This window comes from Pseudophryne corroboree, chromosome 4, assembly GCF_028390025.1.
Source record: "Pseudophryne corroboree isolate aPseCor3 chromosome 4, aPseCor3.hap2, whole genome shotgun sequence".
Taxonomy (NCBI): domain Eukaryota; kingdom Metazoa; phylum Chordata; class Amphibia; order Anura; family Myobatrachidae; genus Pseudophryne; species Pseudophryne corroboree.
The window spans coordinates 227,390,545-227,413,699 of record NC_086447.1 but is presented as its reverse complement, the minus strand read 5'-3'; the positions used below and the strand labels follow the sequence as shown (position 1 = coordinate 227,413,699).

General features: G+C 48.8%; 1 protein-coding gene across 1 annotated transcript in view; it reads right to left on the bottom strand.

The window, feature by feature from the left end:
* HLTF (helicase like transcription factor) overlaps window positions 1-23,155 on the bottom strand; it is a 479,436-nt gene that overhangs the window by 394,548 nt on the left and 61,733 nt on the right. Inside the window, exon 5 of the mRNA XM_063915956.1 lies at window positions 7,507-7,589. Within this exon, the coding sequence (XP_063772026.1) occupies window positions 7,507-7,589 (83 nt within the window). The remainder of the gene's footprint in view (window positions 1-7,506; window positions 7,590-23,155) is intronic.

Below are 23,155 nucleotides of genomic sequence, written 5' to 3'. Positions count from 1 at the left end.
GTAAGCAGAGGAATGCACCAAAACGCTGCTGGTCCCACTCTGAGGAAGGCCCGCACCCTGTAATGGCGCTTCAGTGATATTTATACTGGCAAAGTATCCATATAAGTGTAAAACATCACAGCAAGTGTTAGTTTTCACTACCACTGCCAGTGTGCACAGAGGGGCTATAGCAGGTCCCCCCTAGGAGAGTTCCGTATGCTGCCCCTGCGCTTTTGCATCACCAAGAATCGGGGGACCTCCCTAGCGGGGCCCCCTGTTTTTCCTCACCTTCAGGCAATGTTAGGGGTGTGCGGCGTGCTGCGATTGCTAAGGCGCAGTGCCCCGCTGTACAACCACCTCTTAGGACGGTGGTCCTGCAGCGGGGAAACGGCTCTGAAGCCTTACAGAGGGCGGTGACCGATGCGGACCCCTAACTCCCACGGTGCAGGTATGCTGATGCCCGAACAGCATACCGAAAATAATAAAGTTTTAAAAGAAACTGAAGAAAACTCTCCAGAGCTCCAGAGTGTGCATCCCTTCCTGAGGGCAATTTTTTCTAAACTGCCTGTGGGAGGGGGCAGAGGGGAGGAGCCAGCACACACAGTTGAAGAAATTTAAAGTGCACCGGCTCTTTTGGACCCCATCTATACCCCATCGTAGTAATTCCCCAATATCCTTATGGATGCTGGAGAAAACACAAAACAATAATTGGTTTAAACCAGCAACCCTGCATAATGTACTAGGTGTTTATAACGGAGTATCTTGCCTCATTCATAAACACAAATAATTGCAAACCAAAAGAGATTCACAATCACCTGAGGGGTTACAAGATTTTAAGTGTTTTCTCTAAAGCAGTTCTGGTCACAGAGAAATTAGTAAAATGATAGGGCTGTAACAGTAAATGCCTGATTTCTTAACTTTGAGTATAAATGAAAGATGTTCTGCAGAAGGCAATTACCAGAGTATAAGGCTCACTGCATATTAGATCATCCAATGCAAATGATCTTATTTTCTTTTATTTTTATTCTCTGCATATATTAACTTTTAATTTGTTCCTCTATCAGTAATATAACATTCTGATGACTTAGGACCTTATTCAGTAAGGTTTGCAGCTTCTGCTAAAAAGCAGTTGCTGCGATCAAATAGTTCCCGCACAGAAACAGAGAAAAAACGTCCACTGCAGAAATTGTGAATGCATCGCAATATGCGGGCTGATTGCAAAAATAAGAATTTACTTACCGATAATTCTATTTCTCGGAGTCCGTAGTGGATGCTGGGGTTCCTGAAAGGACCAAGGGGGATAGCGGCTCCGCAGGAGACAGGGCACAAAAGTAAAGCTTTTACAGGTCAGGTGGTGTGTACTGGCTCCTCCCCCTATGACCCTCCTCCAGACTCCAGTTAGGTACTGTGCCCGGACGAGCGTACACAATAAGGGAGGATTTTGAATCCCGGGTAAGACTCATACCAGCCACACCAATCACACCGTACAACTTGTGATCTAAACCCAGTTAACAGTATGATAACAGAGGAGCCTCTGAAAGATGGCTTCCTAAACAATAACCCGAATTAGTTAACAATAACTATGTACAAGTATTGCAGATAATCCGCACTTGGGATGGGCGCCCAGCATCCACTACGGACTCCGAGAAATAGAATTATCGGTAAGTAAATTCTTATTTTCTCTATCGTCCTAAGTGGATGCTGGGGTTCCTGAAAGGACCATGGGGATTATACCAAAGCTCCCAAACGGGCGGGAGAGTGCGGATGACTCTGCAGCACCGAATGAGAGAACTCCAGGTCCTCCTTTGCCAGGGTATCAAATTTGTAAAAATTTACAAACGTGTTCTCCCCTGACCACGTAGCTGCTCGGCAGAGTTGTAATGCCGAGACCCCTCGGGCAGCCGCCCAAGATGAGCCCACCTTCCTTGCGGAATGGGCCTTAACAGATTTAGGCTGTGGCAGGCCTGCCACAGAATGTACAAGTTGAATTTTGTTACAAAACCAACGAGCAATCGACTGCTTAGAAGCAGGTGCACCCAACTTGTTGGGTGCATACAGTATAAACAGCGAGTCAGATTTTCTGACTCCAGCCGTCCTTTAAATGTATATTTTTAAGGCTCTGACAACGTCCAACAACTTGGAGTCCTTCAAGTCGTCTGTAGCCGCAGGCACTACAATAGGCTGGTTCAGGTGAAACGCTGATACCACCTTAGGGAGAAAATGCGGACGCGTCCGCAGCTCTGCCCTATGTCGAATGGAAAATTAAATAAGGGCTTTTATAAGACAAAGCCGCCAGTTCAGATACTCTCCCGGCCGAAGCCAGGGCCAGTAACATAGTCACTTTCCATGTGAGATATTTCAAATCCACATTCTTTAGTGGTTCAAACCAATTGGATTTGAGGAAATCTAAAACTACATTTAGATCCCACGGTGCCACCTTAGGCACCACAGGAGGCTGTATATGCAGTACTCCTTTGATAAAAATCTGGACCTCAGGGACTGAGGCCAATTCTTTGTGGAAGAATATTGATAGGGCCGAAATTTGAACCTTAATAGATCCCAATTTGAGACCCATAGACAATCCTGATTGCAGGAAATGTAGGAAAACGACCCAGTTGAAATTCCTCCATCGGAGCACTCCGCTGCTCGCACCACGCAACATATTTTCGCCAAATACGGCGATAATGCTTCGCGGTGACTTCCTTCCTTGCCTTTATCAAGGTAGGAATGACTTCTTCTGGAATGCCTTTTCCTTTTAGGATCTGGCATTCAACGCCATGCCGTCAAACGCAGCCGCGGTAAGTCTTGAAAAAGACAAGGACCCTGCTGAAGCAGGTCCCTTCTCAGAAGTAGAGGCCACGGATCGTCCGTGACCATCTCTTGAAGTTCCGGGTACCAAGTCCTTCTTGGCCAATCCGGAGCCACTAGTCTTACTCCTCTTTGCCGTATAATCCTCAATACCTTTGGTATGAGAGGCAGAGGAGGAAACACATATACCGACTGGTACACCCAAGGTGTTACCAGCGCGTCCACAGCTATTGCCTGCGGATCTCTTGACCTGGCGCAATACCTGTCCAGTGTTTTGTTGAGGCGAGACGCCATCATGTCCACCATTGGTTTTACCCAACGGTTTAATAGCATGTGGAAAACTTCTGGATGAAGTCCCCACTCTCCCGGGTGAAGGTCGTGTCTGCTGAGGAAGTCTGCTTCCCAGTTGTCCACGCCCGGGATGAATACTGCTGACAGTGCTATCACGTGATTCTCCGCCCAGCGAAGGATCCTGGCAGCTTCTGCCATTGCCCTCCTGCTTCTTGTGCCGCCCTGTCTGTTTACATGGGCGACTGCCGTGATGTTGTCCGACTGGATCAACACCGGTCTTCCTTGAAGCAGAGGTTCCGCCTGGCTTAGAACATTGTAGATTGCTCTTAGTTCCAGAATGCTTATGTGAAGAGACTTTTTCAGGCTCGACCACACTCCCTGGAAATTTCTTCCCTGTGTGACTGCTCCCCAGCCTCTCAGGCTGGCATCCGTGGTCACCAGGATCCAATCCTGTATGCCGAATCTGCGGCCCTCCAATAGATGAGCCTCCTGCAACCACCACAGAAGGGATACCCTTGTCCTCGGCGACAGGGTTATCCGCAGGTGCATCTGAAGATGCGACCCTGACCATTTGTCCAACAGATCCCTTTGCATGGAATCTGCCGAAAGGGATTGCTTCGTAAGAAGCTACCATTTTTTCCCAGGACTCTTGTGCATTGATGTACAGACACCTTTCCTGGTTTTAGGAGGTTCCTGACCAGGTCAGATAACTCCTTGGCTTTTTCTTCGGGAAGAAAAACCTTTTTCTGAACTGTGTCCAGAATCATCCCCAGGAACAGCAGACGAGTTGTCGGCATTAATTGGGATTTTGGAATATTCAGAATCCATCCGTGCTGCTTTAGCACCTCTTGAGATAGTGCTAAACCCATCTCTAGCTGTTCTCTGGACCTTGCCCTTATTAGTAGATCGTCCAAGTATGGGATAATTAATACGCCTTTTCTTCGAAGAAGAAATATTATCTCGGCCATTACCTTTGTAAAGACCCGAGGTGCCGTGGACAAACCAAACGGCAGCGTCTGAAACTGATAGTGACAGTTTTGTACAACGAACCTGAGGTACCCCTGGTGTGAGGGGTAATTGGAACGTGGAGATACGCATCCTTGATGTCCAAGGATACCATAAAGTCCCCTTCTTCCAGGTTCGCTATCACTGCTCTGAGTGACTCCATCTTGAACTTGAACTTCTTTATGTATAGGTTCAAGGACTTCAGATTTAGAATAGGCCTTACCGAGCCATCCGGCTTCGGTACCACAAATAGAGTGGAATAATACCCCTTCCCTTGTTGTAGAAGAGGTACCTTGACTATCACCTGCTGAGAATACAGCTTGTGAATGGCTTCCAAAACCGTCTCCCTTTCTGAGGGGGACGTTGGTAAAGCAGACTTCAGGAAACGGCGAGGTGGCTCTGTCTCTAATTTCAACCTGTACCCCTGAGATATTATCTGCAGGATCCAGGGATTTACCTGCGAGTGAGCCCACTGCGCGCTGTAATTTTTGAGACGACCGCCTACCGCCCCCGAGTCCGCTTGCGAAGCCCCAGCGTCATGCTGAGGCTTTTGTAGAAGCCGGGGAGGGCTTCTGTTCCTGGGAAGGAGCTGCCTGTTGCTGTCTCTTCCCTCGTCCTCTGCCTCGTGGCAGATATGAATAGCCCTTTGCTCTCTTATTTTTAAAGGAACGAAAGGGCTGCGGTTGAAAGGTCGGTGCCTTTTTCTGTTGGGGAGTGACTTGAGGTAGAAAGGTGGATTTCCCGGCCGTAGCCGTGGCCACCAAATCCGATAGACCGACCTCAAATAACTCCTCTACGCATCGCCTGTCCACTGTCGTGTCCATAAAGCTCTTCTGGCCGAAATGGACATAGCACTTACCCGTGATGCCAGTGTGCAGATATCTCTCTGTGCATCACGCATATAAAGAAATGCATCCTTTATTTGTTCTAACGACAGTAAAATATTGTCCCTGTCCAGGGTATCAATATTTTTGATCAGGGACTCTGACCAAACTACCCCAGCACTGCACATCCAGGCAGTCGCAATAGCTGGTCGTAGTATAACACCTGCATGTGTGTATATACCTTTTTGGATATTTTCCATCCTCCTATCTGATGGATCTTTAAGTGCGTCCGTCTCAGGAGAGGGTAACGCCACTTGTTTTGATAAGCGTGTTAGCGCTTTGTCCACCCTAGGAGGTGTTTCCCAGCGCTCCCTAACCTCTGGCGGGAAAGGGTATAAAGCCAATAACTTCTTTGAAATTAGCAGTTTTTTATCTGGGCACCCCACGCTTCATCACACACGTCATTTAATTCTTCTGATTCGGTAAAAACTACTGGTAGTTTTTTCACACCCCACATAATACCCTGTTTAGTGGTACCTGTAGTATCAGCTAAATGTAACATCTCCTTTATTGCCAAAATCATATAACGTGTGGCCCTACTGGAAAATACGGTTGATTCGTCACCTTCACCACCGGAATCAGTGCCTGTGTCTGGGTCTGTGTCGACCGACTGAGGCAAGGGACGTTTTACAGCCCCTGACGGTGTTTGAGGCGCCTGGACAGACACTAATTGAGTGTCCGGCCGCCTCATGTCGGCAAACGACTGCTTAAGCGAGTTGACGCTATCCCGTAATTCCACAAATAAAGGCATCCATTCTGGTGTCGACCCCCTAGGAGGTGACATCCTCATATTTGGCAATTGCTCCGCCTCCACACCAATAACGTCCTCATACATGTCGACACACACGTACCGACACACAGCAGACACACAGGGAATGCTCTATACGAAGACAGGACCCACTAGCCCTTTGGGGAGACAGAGGGAGAGTCTGCCAGCACACACCAAAAAGCGCTATATATGACAGGGATAGCCTTATGATTAAGTGCTCCCTTATAGCTGCTTTTATATTAATATATTGCCATTTATTCTGCCCCCCCTCTCTGTTATACCCTGTTTCTGTAGTGCAGTGCAGGGGAGAGACCTGGGAGCCTTCCTGACCAGCGGAGCTGTGACAGAAAATGGCGCCGTGTGCTGAGGAGATAGGCCCCGCCCCTTTTTCGGCGGGCTCGTCTCCCGCTATTTAGTACATTTAGGCAGGGGTAAATATCTCCATATAGCCTCTGGGGCTATATGTGAGGTATTTTTAGCCTTTTTAAAGGTTTTCATTTGCCTCCCAGGGCGCCCCCCCCCAGCGCCCTGCACCCTCAGTGACTGCCGTGTGAAGTGTGCTGAGAGGAAAATGGCGCACAGCTGCAGTGCTGTGCGCTACCTTAAGAAGACTGCAGGAGTCTTCAGCCGCCGATTCTGGACCTCTTCTTGCTTCAGCATCTGTGAGGGGGCCGGCGGCGTGGCTCCGGTGACCATCCAGGCTGTACCTGTGATCGTCCCTCTGGAGCTTCATGTCCAGTAGCCAAGAAGCCAATCCATCCTGCACGCAGGTGAGTTCACTTCTTCTCCCCTCTGTCCCTCGTTGCAGTGATCCTGTTGCCAGCAGGAATCACTGTAAAATAAAAAACCTAAGCTAAACTCTCTAAGCAGCTCTTTATGAGAGCCACCTAGAATTGCACCCTTCTCGGCCGGGCACAAAAATCTAACTGGAGTCTGGAGGAGGGTCATAGGGGGAGGAGCCAGTACACACCACCTGACCTGTAAAAGCTTTACTTTTGTGCCCTGTCTCCTGCGGAGCCGCTATCCCCCTTGGTCCTTTCAGGAACCCCAGCATCCACTTAGGACGATAGAGAAACCATATGCAATTACTGGAACACCGAAGATTTTTCCTATCTGCGCCAGGCAGGGTCATCCACAATTCTTGCGACACAGGAGGCTGGAAGAGAGACCTGGGCATGCCTGCGTTTTTTCAGACACACAAAAAAAGGCAGGTTTCTACCCAGAAACACCGTCTTTCTCTCAGTCAAACAGCATCTGCATTGTGATCACGATCTGCACGCATTTTCTGTCGCTATTATTACTCGAGCATGTGCCATGCAAACGCTGCACGTGCACAGTCATTCGATAATCGGCCAGATTGCGATTCACAAATTTTGCAATCCTTACTGAATAAGGTCCTTATTTAGCACCTTAGTCAATATGATTTCACCACCAGTGCAGAGTCATGGATATACCTAAAACCTTGACTGTTGGGGTGCCTTGAAGACCGGGGTTAAGAACCTCTGTTCTATACACTAATACTACCCAAAATAAAAAAAGTCACAATCCTCATGGAAAATATCAGGAGGAGGAAAATCCACATATGCCGAGCTTGGTGCTGGCCAAGTAGGAAGAGACAGCACAGCACAGTCAGCTCTGCAGGGACCACAACAGATCCAGTGAACAGACTGTAACAGGTAAATAAAAATGTATTATTAGCTTTAATAGACAAATGCGACGCTCCCTCTCAGACCCGTTCAGAAGCATTTGTTTTACTTTTAAACTACTAACCTGTTCAGTGGTCATTTGCACTGGAGCCCTGTAACTGGATCCAGCACTCTGTGACTGTAAGTTTGAACCAAAGCCAAGGGAGCCTATTTCCAAAAACGTATAAAAACAAAACCACAAATGTTAAAATAAGTTCTGTAAAACAATAATACAGTAATAAACAAAATCTTCCTCTGGATTAACATAGCCAGATCTTATAGCAAGTCACAGTTGATGGCCTGTATTTTTCTACATATCTTAGTAAAACGTAACATATACTGTACATACTAAGAAAGGGTGTCCCACTCCTAATGTAAAGCAGTCTTAGTAACCCTGAACATAAGAAGCCTGTGCTGCCAGGAGGCCACAAGGTTGGGCCAAATTAATAGGACTTAAAAGAGAGGAGCAGGAGGAGTACACAGAAGAGGAGCTGGTGCAGACTGTAGAAGGGAGATGCACGTCGGACCATGGTGATGTTTGCACTAACAGTGTTCACACATATAGGATCTTACCAGAGGGATTCGGAAAAGGTCAGGAAAATAGGATTTTAAATTACCTACCGGTAAATCCTTTTCTTGTAGTCCATAAGGGATATTGGGGAGACTTCGTACGATGGGGTATAGACTGGGTCCAAAGGAGCAGATGCACTTTAAATTTTTTCACTGGGTGTGCTGGCTCCTCCCCTCTATGCCCCCTCCCACAGGCAGTTATAGGTAAAACAGTGACCGAAGGAGAAAGGACATATATGAGAGAAGGAACATGACAACAAAGAGTGGTGAGATTTAACACCAGCACACCACGAACATAGAACAACCAGCAACGGCTGGTAACAATAAACAGCAACTGCTGAACAGGTAACCACATAACAGAGAACCTGCAGTAAAGTCAATGCACTGAGGCGGGCGCCCAATAGCCCTTATGGACTACGAGTAAGGATTTACTGGTAGGTAATAAAAATCCTATTTTCTCTAGCATCCATAAGCGATATTGCAGAGACTTAGTACGGATGGGAACATCTCAACGCTTACAGAATGGGCGGGAATGTGCGGAGACTGCTGCTGCACTGCCTGCCCAAACTGGGTATCCTCTTTGGCCAGGGTATCAAATCTGTAGAACTTCACAAAGGTGTTCTTCCCCAACCAGGTAGCAGCTCGGCAGAGTTGCAAAGCCGAGACTCCACGGGCAGCCGCAGAAGAAGAGCCCACTGAACTTGTAGACTGGGCTTTCAGAGACTTGGGAACAGGTAAGGTTGACGACACATAGGCCTGGTGGAAAGTAAGCCTAATCCAACGAGCAATGGACTGCTTCGAAGCAGGACAATCTTTTTTCTGCGCATCATAGAGCACGAACAAGGAATCAGTCTTTCTCCGGCAGGGTCCACAGGATAACAATAGGATATGATGAAGCAACAGCGGATTTGGACCAATCGGTCAAAGCTTTTCCAGCCTCCCAGCATGCAACAGGCCCGTCCATATATCCCTGCCTCCTTGCAGTGGGCAAATCAGTTTTTGGTTTGGTGCGGCAGGAGCCGGACCATGGTCAAAGGGCTGCTGGTTTTTAGCAGCCCTAAGCTTTCTTATTTTATTTTTATAGTCTTACTATTTTTTCTTGAGTGATCTTTCTAAACAGCGTCTTATACGTACCTTAGAAAGAGTCGCTCCAACAACTTTCCACCGTGTCGCGACAACGCTTACCCACGAGTACAGTGCTGTTTTGCCGGGCGTCTGTGTCGGCTATACTAGCAGGTCCAGCAGACGTTACCAGGCTGTGGCTGGAGCATGGGGAGAAGGTAAGGCATCGGTTCCCGCTGAGAAGGAGAATACGGACACAGCCACGCTGTTTTGGGAGGAGACTACCAAACAGTCGCTGACGCGGCTGCCACCTCGGGCGCACCAGCGCTAGGCCTTAGGGATCAGAGGCTCCAGGAATAGAATGAGGGCGTGATCCCTAGGGTTGATGTCAGCAGTGGGGAGTCAGACGCTCTCCTGGTCGCCCCTCCCCCCCGGTTCATGACCAGTTTCCTCCGAGTCTCCCGCAATGAACTGTTTCCCGCTTCCGTATCAGACGCTGTACACGAAGGGGACCCAGTCACAGCATAGGCGGCTGTGTGACTGATGCGTCTGTGTTCACTGAGCGTCTGTGTTCACTATAGGTTCATGGAGCGGCAGTGTACTGTACACTAGTAGCATCTGGATCCACTCATTGGTCCTGGAGGCGAGGCGAGTCTCCCTGTATCCAACTCTACAGAGGACGGGTTATACAGCACTCTCTATCTACGCTTTGAGTACGAATAGTTAGATAAGTGCCTATTGCATAGGAGTCTGTATACATTTACTGTTTCTTTCGCACTGCGTCTGAATACGTTAGATCAGTTTAAACATGATGCAGTAATATGTTCTCCTACATACTTAAAATGTAGTTGTAGTTGATGATGTGATCATATTGCTTATTATACTAATGTATAACATGTGACTGACTGCTAGTGCGATTGCGGACTTTACTATATTTCTGTCAGTTTGTTTTATTCCGATCCTCAATGCTGGTGCATGGGTAGGGTCGGATTGTATTTCACTTTAAGAAATTTAAAGTGATTCCAGTCACAAATTATGTAGTACACTGTGGAAGGGTTGATTATTTATCATGTCCAAGAGCGGCAAAGGTGAGAAAGGTACACTCACAGCAACACCAACACTCATATCATGTTTGTCTTGCACAGCTGTGTTATCCTCTCAGGATCTGGTTCAGGATGGTTTGTGTGCAAATTGTTTTAGCTTTCACCAGGGGATAATGAAAAATACAAGGCAGATTCAGGGGCAGATGGATCCACCTTGGGCTATGTTTGCACAGACTTTATCCAGTATAGCTGAACGGAGAATTCGTCCAACTGCTGTACCAGGGATAAGTTACACTATTAACCCGTACATGCAGCTCCCTACCTATGGTGTATCACTTCCAGCAGCAGCTTCTCAAAAGAAACAAGCTGAAAAGCAGGTGGTAAGTAAATCTTCACCCTCACAGGCTACACATGATTCAGATGAGGATTCATCGGAAGATGAAAGCCCAATTAATTCTACTTCGGCAAACGAAGAGGAGGAGGAAGGTCTCAGCTCAGTGGATATAGCCGAGTTAATTAAAGCAATGAAAGCCATTATATCTTTCGAGGATTCAGCAGAGCCTGTGTTAAAAACTAAGGCAACTGTGTTTAAATGACCCAAAACAGTTAAGACTGGATTTCCAGGGTCAGATCAGCTGACGGAAATTATGGAAGAGGCTTGGGCTACGCCCAATAAGAAAGTTTAGAATTCCTAAGAAATGGAATTCCAATTATCCTCTTCCAGCTGGGGATTATTTAAAAAGGGAGGTGGCTACTAAATTAGATACGCATGCAATTCGATTAGTGCGAAAAAAATAAGAATTTACTCACCGGTAATTCTATTTCTCGTAGTCCGTAGTGGATGCTGGGACTCCGTAAGGACCATGGGGAATAGCGGCTCCGCAGGAGACTGGGCACAACTATAAAGAAAGCTTTAGATCTAACTGGTGTGCACTGGCTCCTCCCACTATGACCCTCCTCCAGACTTCAGTTAGGATACTGTGCCCGGAAGAGCTGACACAATAAGGAAGGATTTAGAATCCCGGGTAAGACTCATACCAGCCACACCAATCACACCGTATAACTCGTGATACAATACCCAGTTAACAGTATGACAACAACTGAGCCTCTCAACAGATGGCTCAACAATAACCCTTTAGTTAAACAATAACTATATACAGGTTGAGTATCCCATATCCAAATATTCCGAAATACGGAATATTCCGAAATACGGAATTTTTTGAGTGAGAGTGGGATAGTGAAACCTTTGTTTTCTGATGGCTTAATGTACACATACTTTGTTTAATACACAAAGTTATTTAAAATATTGTATTAAATGACCTTGAAGCTGTGTGTATAAGGTGTATATGAAACATAAATAAATTGTGTGAATGTACACACACTTTGTTTAATGCACAAAGTTATTAAAAATATTGGCTAAAATGACCTTCAGACTGTGTGTATAAGGTGTTTATGAAACATAAATGCATTCTGCACTTAGACTTAGGTCCCATCACCATGATATCACATTATGGTATGCAATTATTCTAAAATATGGAAAAATCCGATATCCAAAATACTTCTGGTCCCAAGCATTTTGGGTAAGGGATACTCAACCTGTACAAGTATTGCAGACAATCCGCACTTGGGATGGGCGCCCAGCATCCACTAAGGACTACGAGAAATAGAATTACCGGTGAGTAAATTCTTATTTTCTCTGACGTCCTAAGTGGATGCTGGGACTCCGTAAGGACCATGGGGATTATACCAAAGCTCCCAAACGGGCGGGAGAGTGCGGATGACTCTGCAGCACCGAATGGGCAAACTCTAGGTCCTCCACAGCCAGGGTGTCAAACTTATAGAATTTTGCAAATGTGTTTGACCCCGACCAAGTAGCTGCTCTGCAAAGTTGAAGAGCCGAGACCCCTCGGGCAGCCGCCCAAGAAGAGCCCACCTTCCTCGTGGAATGGGCCTTCACTGATTTAGGATGCGGCAGTCCAGCCGCAGAATGTGCAAGCTGAATCGTACTACAGATCCAGCGAGCAATAGTCTGCTTTGAAGCAGGTGCACCCAACTTGTTGGGCGCATACAGGATAAATAGCGAGTCAGTTTTTCTGACTCCAGCTGTCCTGGAAACATAAATTTTCAGGGCCCTGACTACGTCCAACAACTTGGAAGCCTCCAAGTCTTTAGTAGCCGCAGGCACCACGATAGGTTGGTTCAGATGAAAGGCTGATACCACCTTAGGGAGAAATTGGGGACGAGTCCTCAATTCTGCCCTATCCATATGGAAAATCAGATAAGAGCTTTTACATGACAAAGCCGCCAATTCTGATACACGCCTGGCCGAAGGCAAGGCCAACAACATGACCACTTTCCACGTGAGATATTTCAATTCCACGGTCTTAAGTGGCTCAAACCAATGTGACTTTAGGAAATCCAACACCACGTTGAGATCCCAAGGTGCCACTGGAGGCACAAAAGGGGGCTGAACATGCAGCACTCCCTTAACAAAAGTTTGAACTTCAGGTAGTGAAGCCAGTTCTCTCTGGAAGAAAATCGATAGAGCCGAAATCTGGACCTTAATGGAACCCAATTTTAGGCCCATAGTCACCCCTGACTGTAGGAAGTGCAGGAAACGGCCCAGCTGAAATTCTTCCGTTGGGGCCTTCCTGGCCTCACACCACGCAACATATTTTCGCCATATGCGGTGATAATGGTTTGCGGTTACTTCTTTCCTTTAATCAGCGTAGGAATGACTTCCTCCGGAATGCCCTTTTCCTTCAGGATCCGGTGTTCAACCGCCATGCCGTCAAACGCAGCCGCGGTAAGTCTTGGAACAGACAGGGCCCCTGCTGCAGCAGGTCCTGTCTGAGCGGCAGAGGCCATTTCTTGAAGTTCCGGGTACCAAGCTCTTCTTGGCCAATCCGGTACAATGAGTATAGTTCTTACTCCTCTTCTCCTTATTATCCTCAGTACCTTTGGTATGAGAGGAAGAGGAGGGGACACACATAAACCGACCGGTACACCCACGGTGTCACTAGAGTGTCCACAGCTATCGCCTGCGGGTCTCTTGACCTGGCGCAATACTTTACTAGCTTTTTGTTTAGGCGGGACGCCATCATGTCCACCTGTGGCCTTTCCCAACGGTTTACAATCAGTTGGAAGACTTCTGGATGAAGTCCCCACTCTCCCGGGTGGAGGTCGTGCCTGCTGAGGAAGTCTGCTTCCCAGTTGTCCACTCCCGGAATGAACACTGCCGACAGTGCTAACACGTGATTTTCCGCCCATCGGAGAATCCTTGTGGCTTCTGCCATCGCCGTCCTGCTTCTCGTGCCGCCCTGTCGGTTTACATGGGCGACCGCCGTGATGTTGTCTGACTGGATCAGTACCGGCTGGTTTTGAAGCAGGGGTTTTGCCTGAGTTAGGGCATTGTAAATGGCCCTCAGTTCCAGAATATTTATGTGCAGGGAAGTCTCCTGACTTGACCATAGTCCTTGAAAGTTTCTTCCCTGTGTGACTGCCCCCCAGCCTCGAAGGCTGGCATCCGTGGTCACCAGGACCCAGTCCTGTATGCCGAATCTGCGGCCCTCTTGAAGATGAGCACTCTGCAGCCACCACAGCAGAGACACCCTGGTCCTTGGAGACAGGGTTATCAGCCGATGCATCTGAAGATGCGATCCGGACCACTTGCCCAACAGGTCCCACTGAAAGGTTCTTGCATGGAACCTGCCGAATGGAATTGCTTCGTAGGAAGCTACCATCTTTCCTAGGATCCGCGTGCAGTGATGCACCGACACCTGTTTTGGTTTTAGGAGGCCTCTGACTAGAGATGACAGCTCCTTGGCCTTCTCCTCCGGGAGAAACACTTTTTTCTGTTCTGTGTCCAGAACCATCCCCAGGAACAGTAGACGTGTCGTAGGGACCAGCTGTGACTTTGGAATATTTAGAATCCAGCCGTGCTGTTGTAACACCTCCCGAGATAGTGCTACCCCGACCAACAACTGCTCCCTGGACCTCGCCTTTATCAGGAGATCGTCCAAGTACGGGATAATTAAAACTCCCTTCTTTCGAAGGAGTATCATCATTTCGGCCATTACCTTGGTAAAGACCCTCGGAGCCGTGGATAGACCGAACGGCAACGTCTGGAATTGGTAATGACAATCCTGTACCACAAATCTGAGGTACTCCTGGTGAGGATGGTAAATGGGGACATGCAGGTAAGCATCCTTGATGTCCAGTGATACCATGTAATCCCCCTCGTCCAGGCTTGCAATAACCGCCCTGAGCGATTCCATCTTGAACTTGAATTTTTTTATATATGTGTTCAAGGATTTCAAATTTAAAATGGGTCTCACCGAACCGTCCGGTTTCGGTACCACAAACATTGTGGAATAGTAACCCCGTCCTTGTTGAAGTAGGGGCACCTTTACTATCACCTGTTGTGAATACAGCTTGTGAATTGCCTGTAACACTGCCTCCCTGCCTGAGAGAGTTGTTGGTAAGGCAGATTTGAGGAAACGGCGGGAGAGGGGGGGGGGGGGGGGGGGGGGGGGGGGAGACGTCTCGAATTCCAGCTTGTACCCCTGAGATACTACTTGAAAGATCCAGGGATCCACCCGTGAGCGAGCCCACTGATTGCTGAAATATTTGAGACGGGCCCCCACCGTACCTGGCTCCGCCTGTGGAGCCCCAGCGTCATGCTGTGGACTTAGAGGAAGCGGGGGAGGACTTTTGCTCCTGGGAACTGGCTGTATGCTGCAGCTTTTTCCCTCTACCTCTGCCTCTGGGCAGAAAGGACGCGCCCCTAACCCGCTTGCCCCTATTGGGCCGAAAGGACTGTACCTGATAATACGGTGCTTTCTTTGGCTGTGAGGGAACATGGGGTAAAAATGTAGACTTCCCAGCTGTTGCTGTGGAAACTAGGTCCGAGAGACCATCCCCGAACAACTCCTCACCCTTATAAGGCAGAACTTCCATGTGCCTTTTAGAATCTGCATCTCCTGTCCACTGCCAAGTCCATAACCCTCTCCTGGCAGAAATGGACATTGCACTTATTTTAGATGCCAGCCGGCAAATATCCCTCATGTATAAAAGTGCGTCTTTAATATGCTCTACGGTTAGCAATATAGTGTCCCTGTCTAGGGTATCAATATTTTCCGACAGGGAATCTGACCACGCAGCTGCAGCACTGCACATCCATGCTGAAGCAATAGCTGGTCTCAGTATAACACCTGTGTGTGTATATATAGACTTCAGGATAGCCTCCTGCTTTCTATCAGCAGATTCCTTCAGGGCGGCCGTATCCGGAGACGGTAGTGCCACCTTCTTTGACAAGCGTGTGAGCGCTTTATCCACCCTAGGGGATGTTTCCCAACGTGACCTATCCTCTGGCGGGAAAGGGTACGCCATGAGTAACCTCTTAGAAATTACCAGTTTCTTATCAGGGGAAGCCCACGCTTCTTCACACACTTCATTTAACTCTTCAGATGGAGGAAAAGCTACTGGTAGTTTTTTCTCTCCAAACATAATACCGTTTTTTGTCGTACCGGGGGTAACATCAGAAATGTGCAACACATTTTTCATTGCCTCAATCATGTAACGTGTGGCCAAACTGGAAGTTACATTAGTCTCATCGTCGTCGACACTGGAGTCAGTATCCGTGTCGACATCTGTGTCTGCCATCTGAGGTAGCGGGCGTTTTAGAGCCCCTGATGGCTTTTGAGACGCCTGGGCAGGCACAGGCTGAGAAGCCGGCTGTCCCACATTTGGTATGTCGTCAAACCTTTTATGCAAGGAGTCGACACTGTCGCGTAATTCCTTCCACAGCACCATCCACTCAGGTGTCAACCCCGCAGGGGGTGACATCACATTTATCGGCATCTGCTTCGCCTCCACATAAGCCTCCTCATCAAACATGTCGACACAGTCGTACCGACACACCGCATACACACAGGGAATGCTCTGACAGAGGACAGGACCCCACAAAGCCCTTTGGGGAGACAAAGAGAGAGTATGCCAGCACACACCAGAGCGCTATATAACACAGGGATCCCACTATAAATGAGTGTTTTTCCCTTTTAGCTGCTTATATTCTATATACTGCGCCTAAATTTAGTGCCCCCCCTCTCTTTTTTACCCTTATGTAGCGTGACACTGCAGGGGAGAGCCAGGGAGCGTCCTTCCAGCGGAGCTGTGAGGGAAAAATGGCACCAGTGTGCTGAGGGAGATGGCCCCGCCCCTTTTCCGGCGGACTTCTCCCGCTTTTTCTGGAATTCTGGCAGGGGTATTTTTACACCTATATAGCCTTCCTGACTATATATGGTGTAGATTTGCCAGCCAAGGTGTCTTATATTGCCCTCAGGGCGCCCCCCCCCAGCGCCCTGCACCCATCAGTGACCGGAGTGTGAGGTGTGCATGAGGAGCAATGGTGCACAGCTGCAGTGCTGTGCGCTACCTTGTTGAAGACAGAAGTCTTCTGCCGCCGATTTTCCGGAACACTTCTTGCTTCTGGCTCTGTAAGGGGACCGGCTGCGCGGCTCCGGGAACGAACACCAAGGTCGGGTCCTGCGGTCGATCCCTCTGGAGCTAATGGTGTCCAGTAGCCTAAGAAGCCCAAACTACCACCAGTTAGGTAGGTTCGCTTCTTCTCCCCTTAGTCCCTCGCTGCAGTGAGTCTGTTGCCAGCAGATCTCACTGTAAAATAAAAAACCTAAAATATACTTTCTTTCTAGGAGCTCAGGAGAGCCCCTAGTGTGCATCCAGCTCAGCCGGGCACAAGATTCTAACTGAAGTCTTGAGGAGGGTCATAGTGGGAGGAGCCAGTGCACACCAGTTAAACCTAAAGCTTTCTTTATAGTTGTGCCCAGTCTCCTGCGGAGCAGCTATTCCCCATGGTCCTTACGGAGTCCCAGCATCCACTTAGGACGTCAGAGAAATAGGATTTTGGTTACTTACTGGTAAATACTTTTCTCGTAGTCCGTAGAGGATGCTGGGGTCCACATTAGTACCATGGGGTATAGACGGGTCCACCAGGAGCCATTGGCACTTTAAGATTTTAAGAGTGTGGGCTGGCTCCTCCCTCTATGCCCCTCTTACCAGACTCAGTCTAGAAACTGTGCCCGAGGAGACGACATACTTCGAGGGAAGGACTTAACACAGATAGTGGCGAGATTCACACCAGCTCACACATACAAGGCACATCAAGCAAACTTGGCTTGAAACATCAGCAACCGCTGAAATATTACTTACCAAGTAACAATGCAGTACTCGACTAAAACGAAGTTGTACTGAACCAAATAACGATAGCAGGAAAACGAAGCGCTGGGCGGGCGCCCAGCATCCTTTACGGACTACGAGAAAAGGATTTATCGGTAGGTACCAAAATCCTATTTTCTCTTACGTCCTAGAGGATGCTGGGATCCACATTGGTACCATGGGGATGTACCAAAGCTCCCAGAATGGGAGGGAGAGCGCGGAGGCTCCTGCAGAACTGATTGACTGAACTTCAGATCATCAGAGGCCAAAGTATCGAACTTGTAGAACTTTGCAAACGTGTTCGACCCAGACCAAGTTGCAGCTTGGCAAAGTTGTAAAGCCGAGGCCCCCCGGGCAGCCGCCCGGAAAGACCCCAACGTATGAGTAGAGTGGGCCTTGACAGACGTAGGACATGACAATCCGGCAATAGAATACACATGCTGGATAGTGAACCTGATCCAGCGAGAGATCATCTGCTTGGACACCCAATCTTCTTGGGATCACACAGGACAAAGAGTCCGATTTTCTGTGACGAGCAGTCCTCTTCACATAGATTTTAAGAGCCCTTACAACATCCAAAGACTTTGATGAAATTGAGGAGTCAGTAGCCACTGGCACCACAATAGGTTGGTTGATATGAAATGCTGACACAACCCTCGGAAGAAACTGCTGACATGTCCGGACCTCAGCACTATCTTCGTGGAAGAGCAAGTATGGGCTTTAACAGGACAAAGCCCCCAACTCCGACACACGTCTAGCAGAAGCGAAGGCCAACAATATGACAGCCTTCCATGTAAGAAATTTGACCTCAACCTCCTGTAGAGGCTCGAACCAGTCCGATTGGAGGAACTGCAACACCACGTTAACGTCCAAAGGCGACGTAGGCGCCACAAAAGGGAGGTTCGATATGCAGAACTCCCTTCAAAAAGGTCTGAACCTCAGGGAGGGCAGCCAATTGCTTCTGGAAGAAAATGGACAGGGCCGAAATCTGGGCCTTCACAGATCCCAACCTCAGGCCCATATCCACACCGGCTTGTAGGAAGAGGAGAAACCGTCCCAGTTGAAACTCCACCACAGGAAATTTCTTGGACTCACACCAAGATAGATATTTTTTCCAATTTCGATGGTAATGTTTAGACGTTAATCCTTTCCTAGCCTGTATCAGGGTAGGAATAACCTTGTTCGGATGCCCTTTCGAGCTAGTATCAGGCGTTCAACCTCCAGGCCATCACGTCGATCTGGGGTACGCCCAAAAGATCTGTTACCTCCTTGAACACCTCCGGATGGAGACCCCACTCCCCTGGATGGATATCGTGTCTGCTGGGGAAAGCTGCTTCCCAGTTGTCTACTCAAGGAATGAAGATTGCTGAGAGCGCCAACACGTGTTTTTCTGCCCAGAGGCTGATTCTTGTTACCTCTGACATTGCAGCTCTGCTCTTCGTTCCGACTTGTCGGTTTATGTAAGCCACTGTGGTCACATTGTCCGACTGCACTTCAACGGCCAGATTTCGCAGAAGATGGGCCGCTTGGAGAAGACCGATGTAGACGGCTCTTAGTTCCAGAATGTTTATCAGTAGGCCGGCTTCCAGACTTAACCACCTTCCTTGGAGGGTTTTCCCTTGAGTACTGCGCCCCAGCCCCGGAGACTTGCATACGTGGTTAGAAGTATCCAGTCCCGAATCCAGAACCTGCGGCCCTCAAGAAGGTGAGGCAGTTGCAGCGACCAGAGGAGTGAAATCCTGGCCTTTGGCGACAGACGTATTCTCTGGTGCATGTGTAGATGGGATCCCGACCACTTGTCCAGGAGATCCGGCTGGAAGGACCAAGCGTGAAACCTCCCGTACTGCAGGGCCTCGTAAGAGGCCACCATTTTTCCCAACAGGCGAATGCATTGATAAACAGACACCCGGGCTGGCTTCAGGACATCCCGGATCATAGTTTGCATCACCAACGCCTTTTCCTGCGGAAGAAACACCTTCTGCACTTCTGTGTACAGGATCATTCCCAGAAATGACAACCTCTGGGTTGGTTCCAAATGTGACTTTGGAAGGTTCAGAATCCAACCATGACTCTTGAGGAGGCGTGTTGTGAGAACAAAGGACTGCAGCAGCTTCTCCTTGGATGATGCCTTTATCAGCAGATCATCCAGATATAGAATGATGTTCACCCCTTGTTTGCAGAGGAGAACCATCATCTCTGCCATCACCTTGGTAAACACCCTTGGTGCTGTTGAGAGGCCGAATGGCAGGGCCTGGAACTGGAAAGGACAGTCCAGCAATGCGAAACAGAGATGAGCCTGATGCAGCAGTCAGATCGGAATGTGGAGGTACGCATCCTTGATATCCAGGGATACCAGAAATTCCCCCTCTTCCAGACCTGATATTACCGCCCTGAGAGACTCCATCTTGAACTCCTTTAGAAAGGGGTTCAATGATTTTAGGTTCAGAATGGGCCTGACCGAACCATCCGGTTTCGGTACCACGAAAAGGTTAGAATAGTAACCTGTGGCCAGCGCAGGAGGAGGAACTGGCACAATGACCTGGGCCTCCACCAGCTTTTGGACACCTTCTTGTAGTACAGTGCTGTCCGTCAAAAGAGCTGGTAAGCCCGATTTGAAAAAACGATGAGGAGGGAGACTTTGAAATTCCAGCCTGTATCCCTGGGATACAATATCACCCAGGGATCCAGGACGGACGATGCCCAGACGTGACTGAAGTGTCAGAGTCTCGCTCCCACCGGCCCCACATACAGTCCGCGCGGTCCACCGTCATGCGGAGGACTTTGGCATATCTGAAGCAGACTTTTGTTCCTGGGAACCTGCAGCGGCAGGTTTCTTGGACTTAACTCGACCTCCCCTAAAGAAGGTATTGGACGGTCTGGCCTTTCTAGGCTTGTTAGGCCAAAAGGACTGCGTTGCAGATGGAGAAGGGTTTCTTTGGAGCAGGTGCTGCTGAGGGAAGAAACGAAGACTTACCCGCTGTAGCCGTGGATATCCACGCGTCTAGAGCTTTCCCAAAGAGAGCTTGACCTGTATAGGGTAGGGAATCCACACTTTTTCTGGATTCCGCGTCGGCCGACCACTGGCGCAGCCACAGTCCCCAACGAGCTTAAACAGACATGGAAGATATTCCCGCAGCCATGGAACCCAGGTCTTTCATGGATTCTACCATAAAACCTGCTGAAATCATGTATGTTGCGTAAAATAAGAATTTACTTACCGATAATTCTATTTCTCGTAGTCCGTAGTGGATGCTGGGGACTCCGTAAGGACCATGGGGGATAGCGGCTCCGCAGGAGACAGGGCACAAAAGTAAAAGCTTTAGGATCAGGTGGTGTGCACTGGCTCCTCCCTCTATGACCCTCCTCCAAGCCTCAGTTAGGATACTGTGCCCGGACGAGCGTACACAATAAGGAAGGATTTTGAATCCCGGGTAAGACTCATACCAGCCACACCAATCACACTGTACAACCTGTGATCTGAACCCAGTTAACAGCATGATAACAGCGGAGCCTCTGAAAAGATGGCTCACAACAATAATAACCCGATTTTTGTTTAACAATAACTATGTACGAGTATTGCAGACAATCCGCACTTGGGATGGGCGCCCAGCATCCACTACGGACTACGAGAAATAGAATTATCGGTAAGTAAATTCTTATTTTCTCTGACGTCCTAAGTGGATGCTGGGGACTCCGTAAGGACCATGGGGATTATACCAAAGCTCCCAAACGGGCGGGAGAGTGCGGATGACTCTGCAGCACCGAATGAGAGAACTCCAGGTCCTCCTCAGCCAGGGTATCAAATTTGTAGAATTTTGCAAACGTGTTTGCCCCTGACCAAGTAGCAGCTCGGCCAAGTTGTAAAGCCGAGACCCCTCGGGCAGCCGCCCAAGATGAGCCCACCTTCCTTGTGGAATGGGCATTTACATATTTTGGCTGTGGCAGGCCTGCCACAGAATGTGCAAGCTGAATTGTACTACACATCCAACTAGCAATCGTCTGCTTAGAAGCAAGAGCACCCCGTTTGTTGGGTGCATACAGGATAACAGCAAGTCAGTTTTCCTGACTCCAGCCGTCCTGGAAACATATTTTCAGGGCCCTGACAACATCTAGCAACTTGGAGTCCTCCAAGTCCCTAGTATCCGCAGGTACCACAATAAGCTGGTTCAGGTGAAACGCTGACACCACCTTAGGGAGAAACTGGGGACGAGTCCGCAGCTCTGCCCTGTCCGAACGGACAATCAGATATGGGCTTTTGTGAGACAAAGCCGCCAATTCTGACACTCGCCTGGCCGAGGCCAGGGCCAACAGCATGGTCACTTTCCATGTGAGATATTTCAAATCCACAGATTTGAGCGGTTTAAACCAATGTGATTTGAGGAATCCCAGAACTACGTTGAGATCCCACAGTGCCACTGGAGGCACAAAAGGGGGTTGTATATGCAGTACTCCCTTGACAAACTTCTGGACTTCAGGAACTGAAGCCAATTCTTTCTGGAAGAAAATCGACAGGGCCGAAATTTTAACCTTAATGGACCCCAATTTGAGGCCCATAGACACTCCTGTTTTCAGGAAATGTAGGAATCGACGGAGTTGAAATTTCTTCGTGGGGCCTTCCTGGCCTCACACCACGCAACATATTTTCGCCACATGTGGTGATAATGTTGTGCGGTCACCTCCTTCCTGGCTTTGACCAGGGTAGGAATGACCTCTTCCGGAATGCCTTTTTCCCTTAGGATCCGGCGTTCAACCGCCATGCCGTCAAACGCAGCCGCGGTAAGTCTTGGAACAGACATGGTACTTGCTGAAGCAAGTCCCTTCTTAGCGGCAGAGGCCATGAGTCCTCTGTGAGCATCTCTTGAAGTTCCGGGTACCAAGTCCTTCTTGGCCAATCCGGAGCCACGAGTATAGTTCTTACTCCTCTCCTTCTTATAATTCTCAGTACCTTGGGTATGAGAGGCAGAGGAGGGAACACATACACCGACTGGTACACCCACGGTGTTACCAGAGCGTCCCAGCTATTGCCTGAGGGTCTCTTGACCTGGCGCAATACCTGTCCAGTTTTTTGTTCAGACGGGACGCCATCATGTCCACCTTTGGTCTTTCCCAACGGTTCACAATCATGTGGAAGACTTCCCGATGAAGTCTCCACTCTCCCGGGTGGAGGTCGTGCCTGCTGAGGAAGTCTGCTTCCCAGTTGTCCACTCCCGGAATGAACACCGCTAACAGTGTTATCACATGATTTTTCGCCCAGCGAAGAATCCTTGCTGCCATTGCCCTCCTGCTTCTTGTGCCGCCCTGTCTGTTTACGTGGGCGACTGCCGTGATGTTGTCCGACTGGATCAGCACCGGTTGACTTTGAAGCAGAGGTCTTCCTAGGCTCAGAGCATTGTAAATTGCCCTTAGCTCCAGTATATTTATGTGGAGAGAAGTCTCCAGACTTGACCACACTCCTTGGAAATTTCTTCCCTGTGTGACTGCTCCCCAGCCTCTCAGGCTGGCATCCGTGGTCACCAGGACCCAGTCCTGAATGCCGAATCTGCTGCCCTCTAGTAGATGAGCACTCTGCAGCCACCACAGAAGAGACACCCTTGTCCTTGGAGACAGGATTATCCGCTGATGCATCTGAAGATGCGATCCGGACCATTCGTCCAGCAGATCCCACTGAAAAATTATTTCGTGAAATCTGCCGAATGGAATCGCTTCGTAAGAAGCCACCATTTTTCCCAGGACTCTTGTGCATTGATGCACTGACACTTGGCCTGGTTCTAGGAGGTTCCTAACTAGCTCGGATAACTCCCAGGCTTTCTCCTCCGGGAGAAA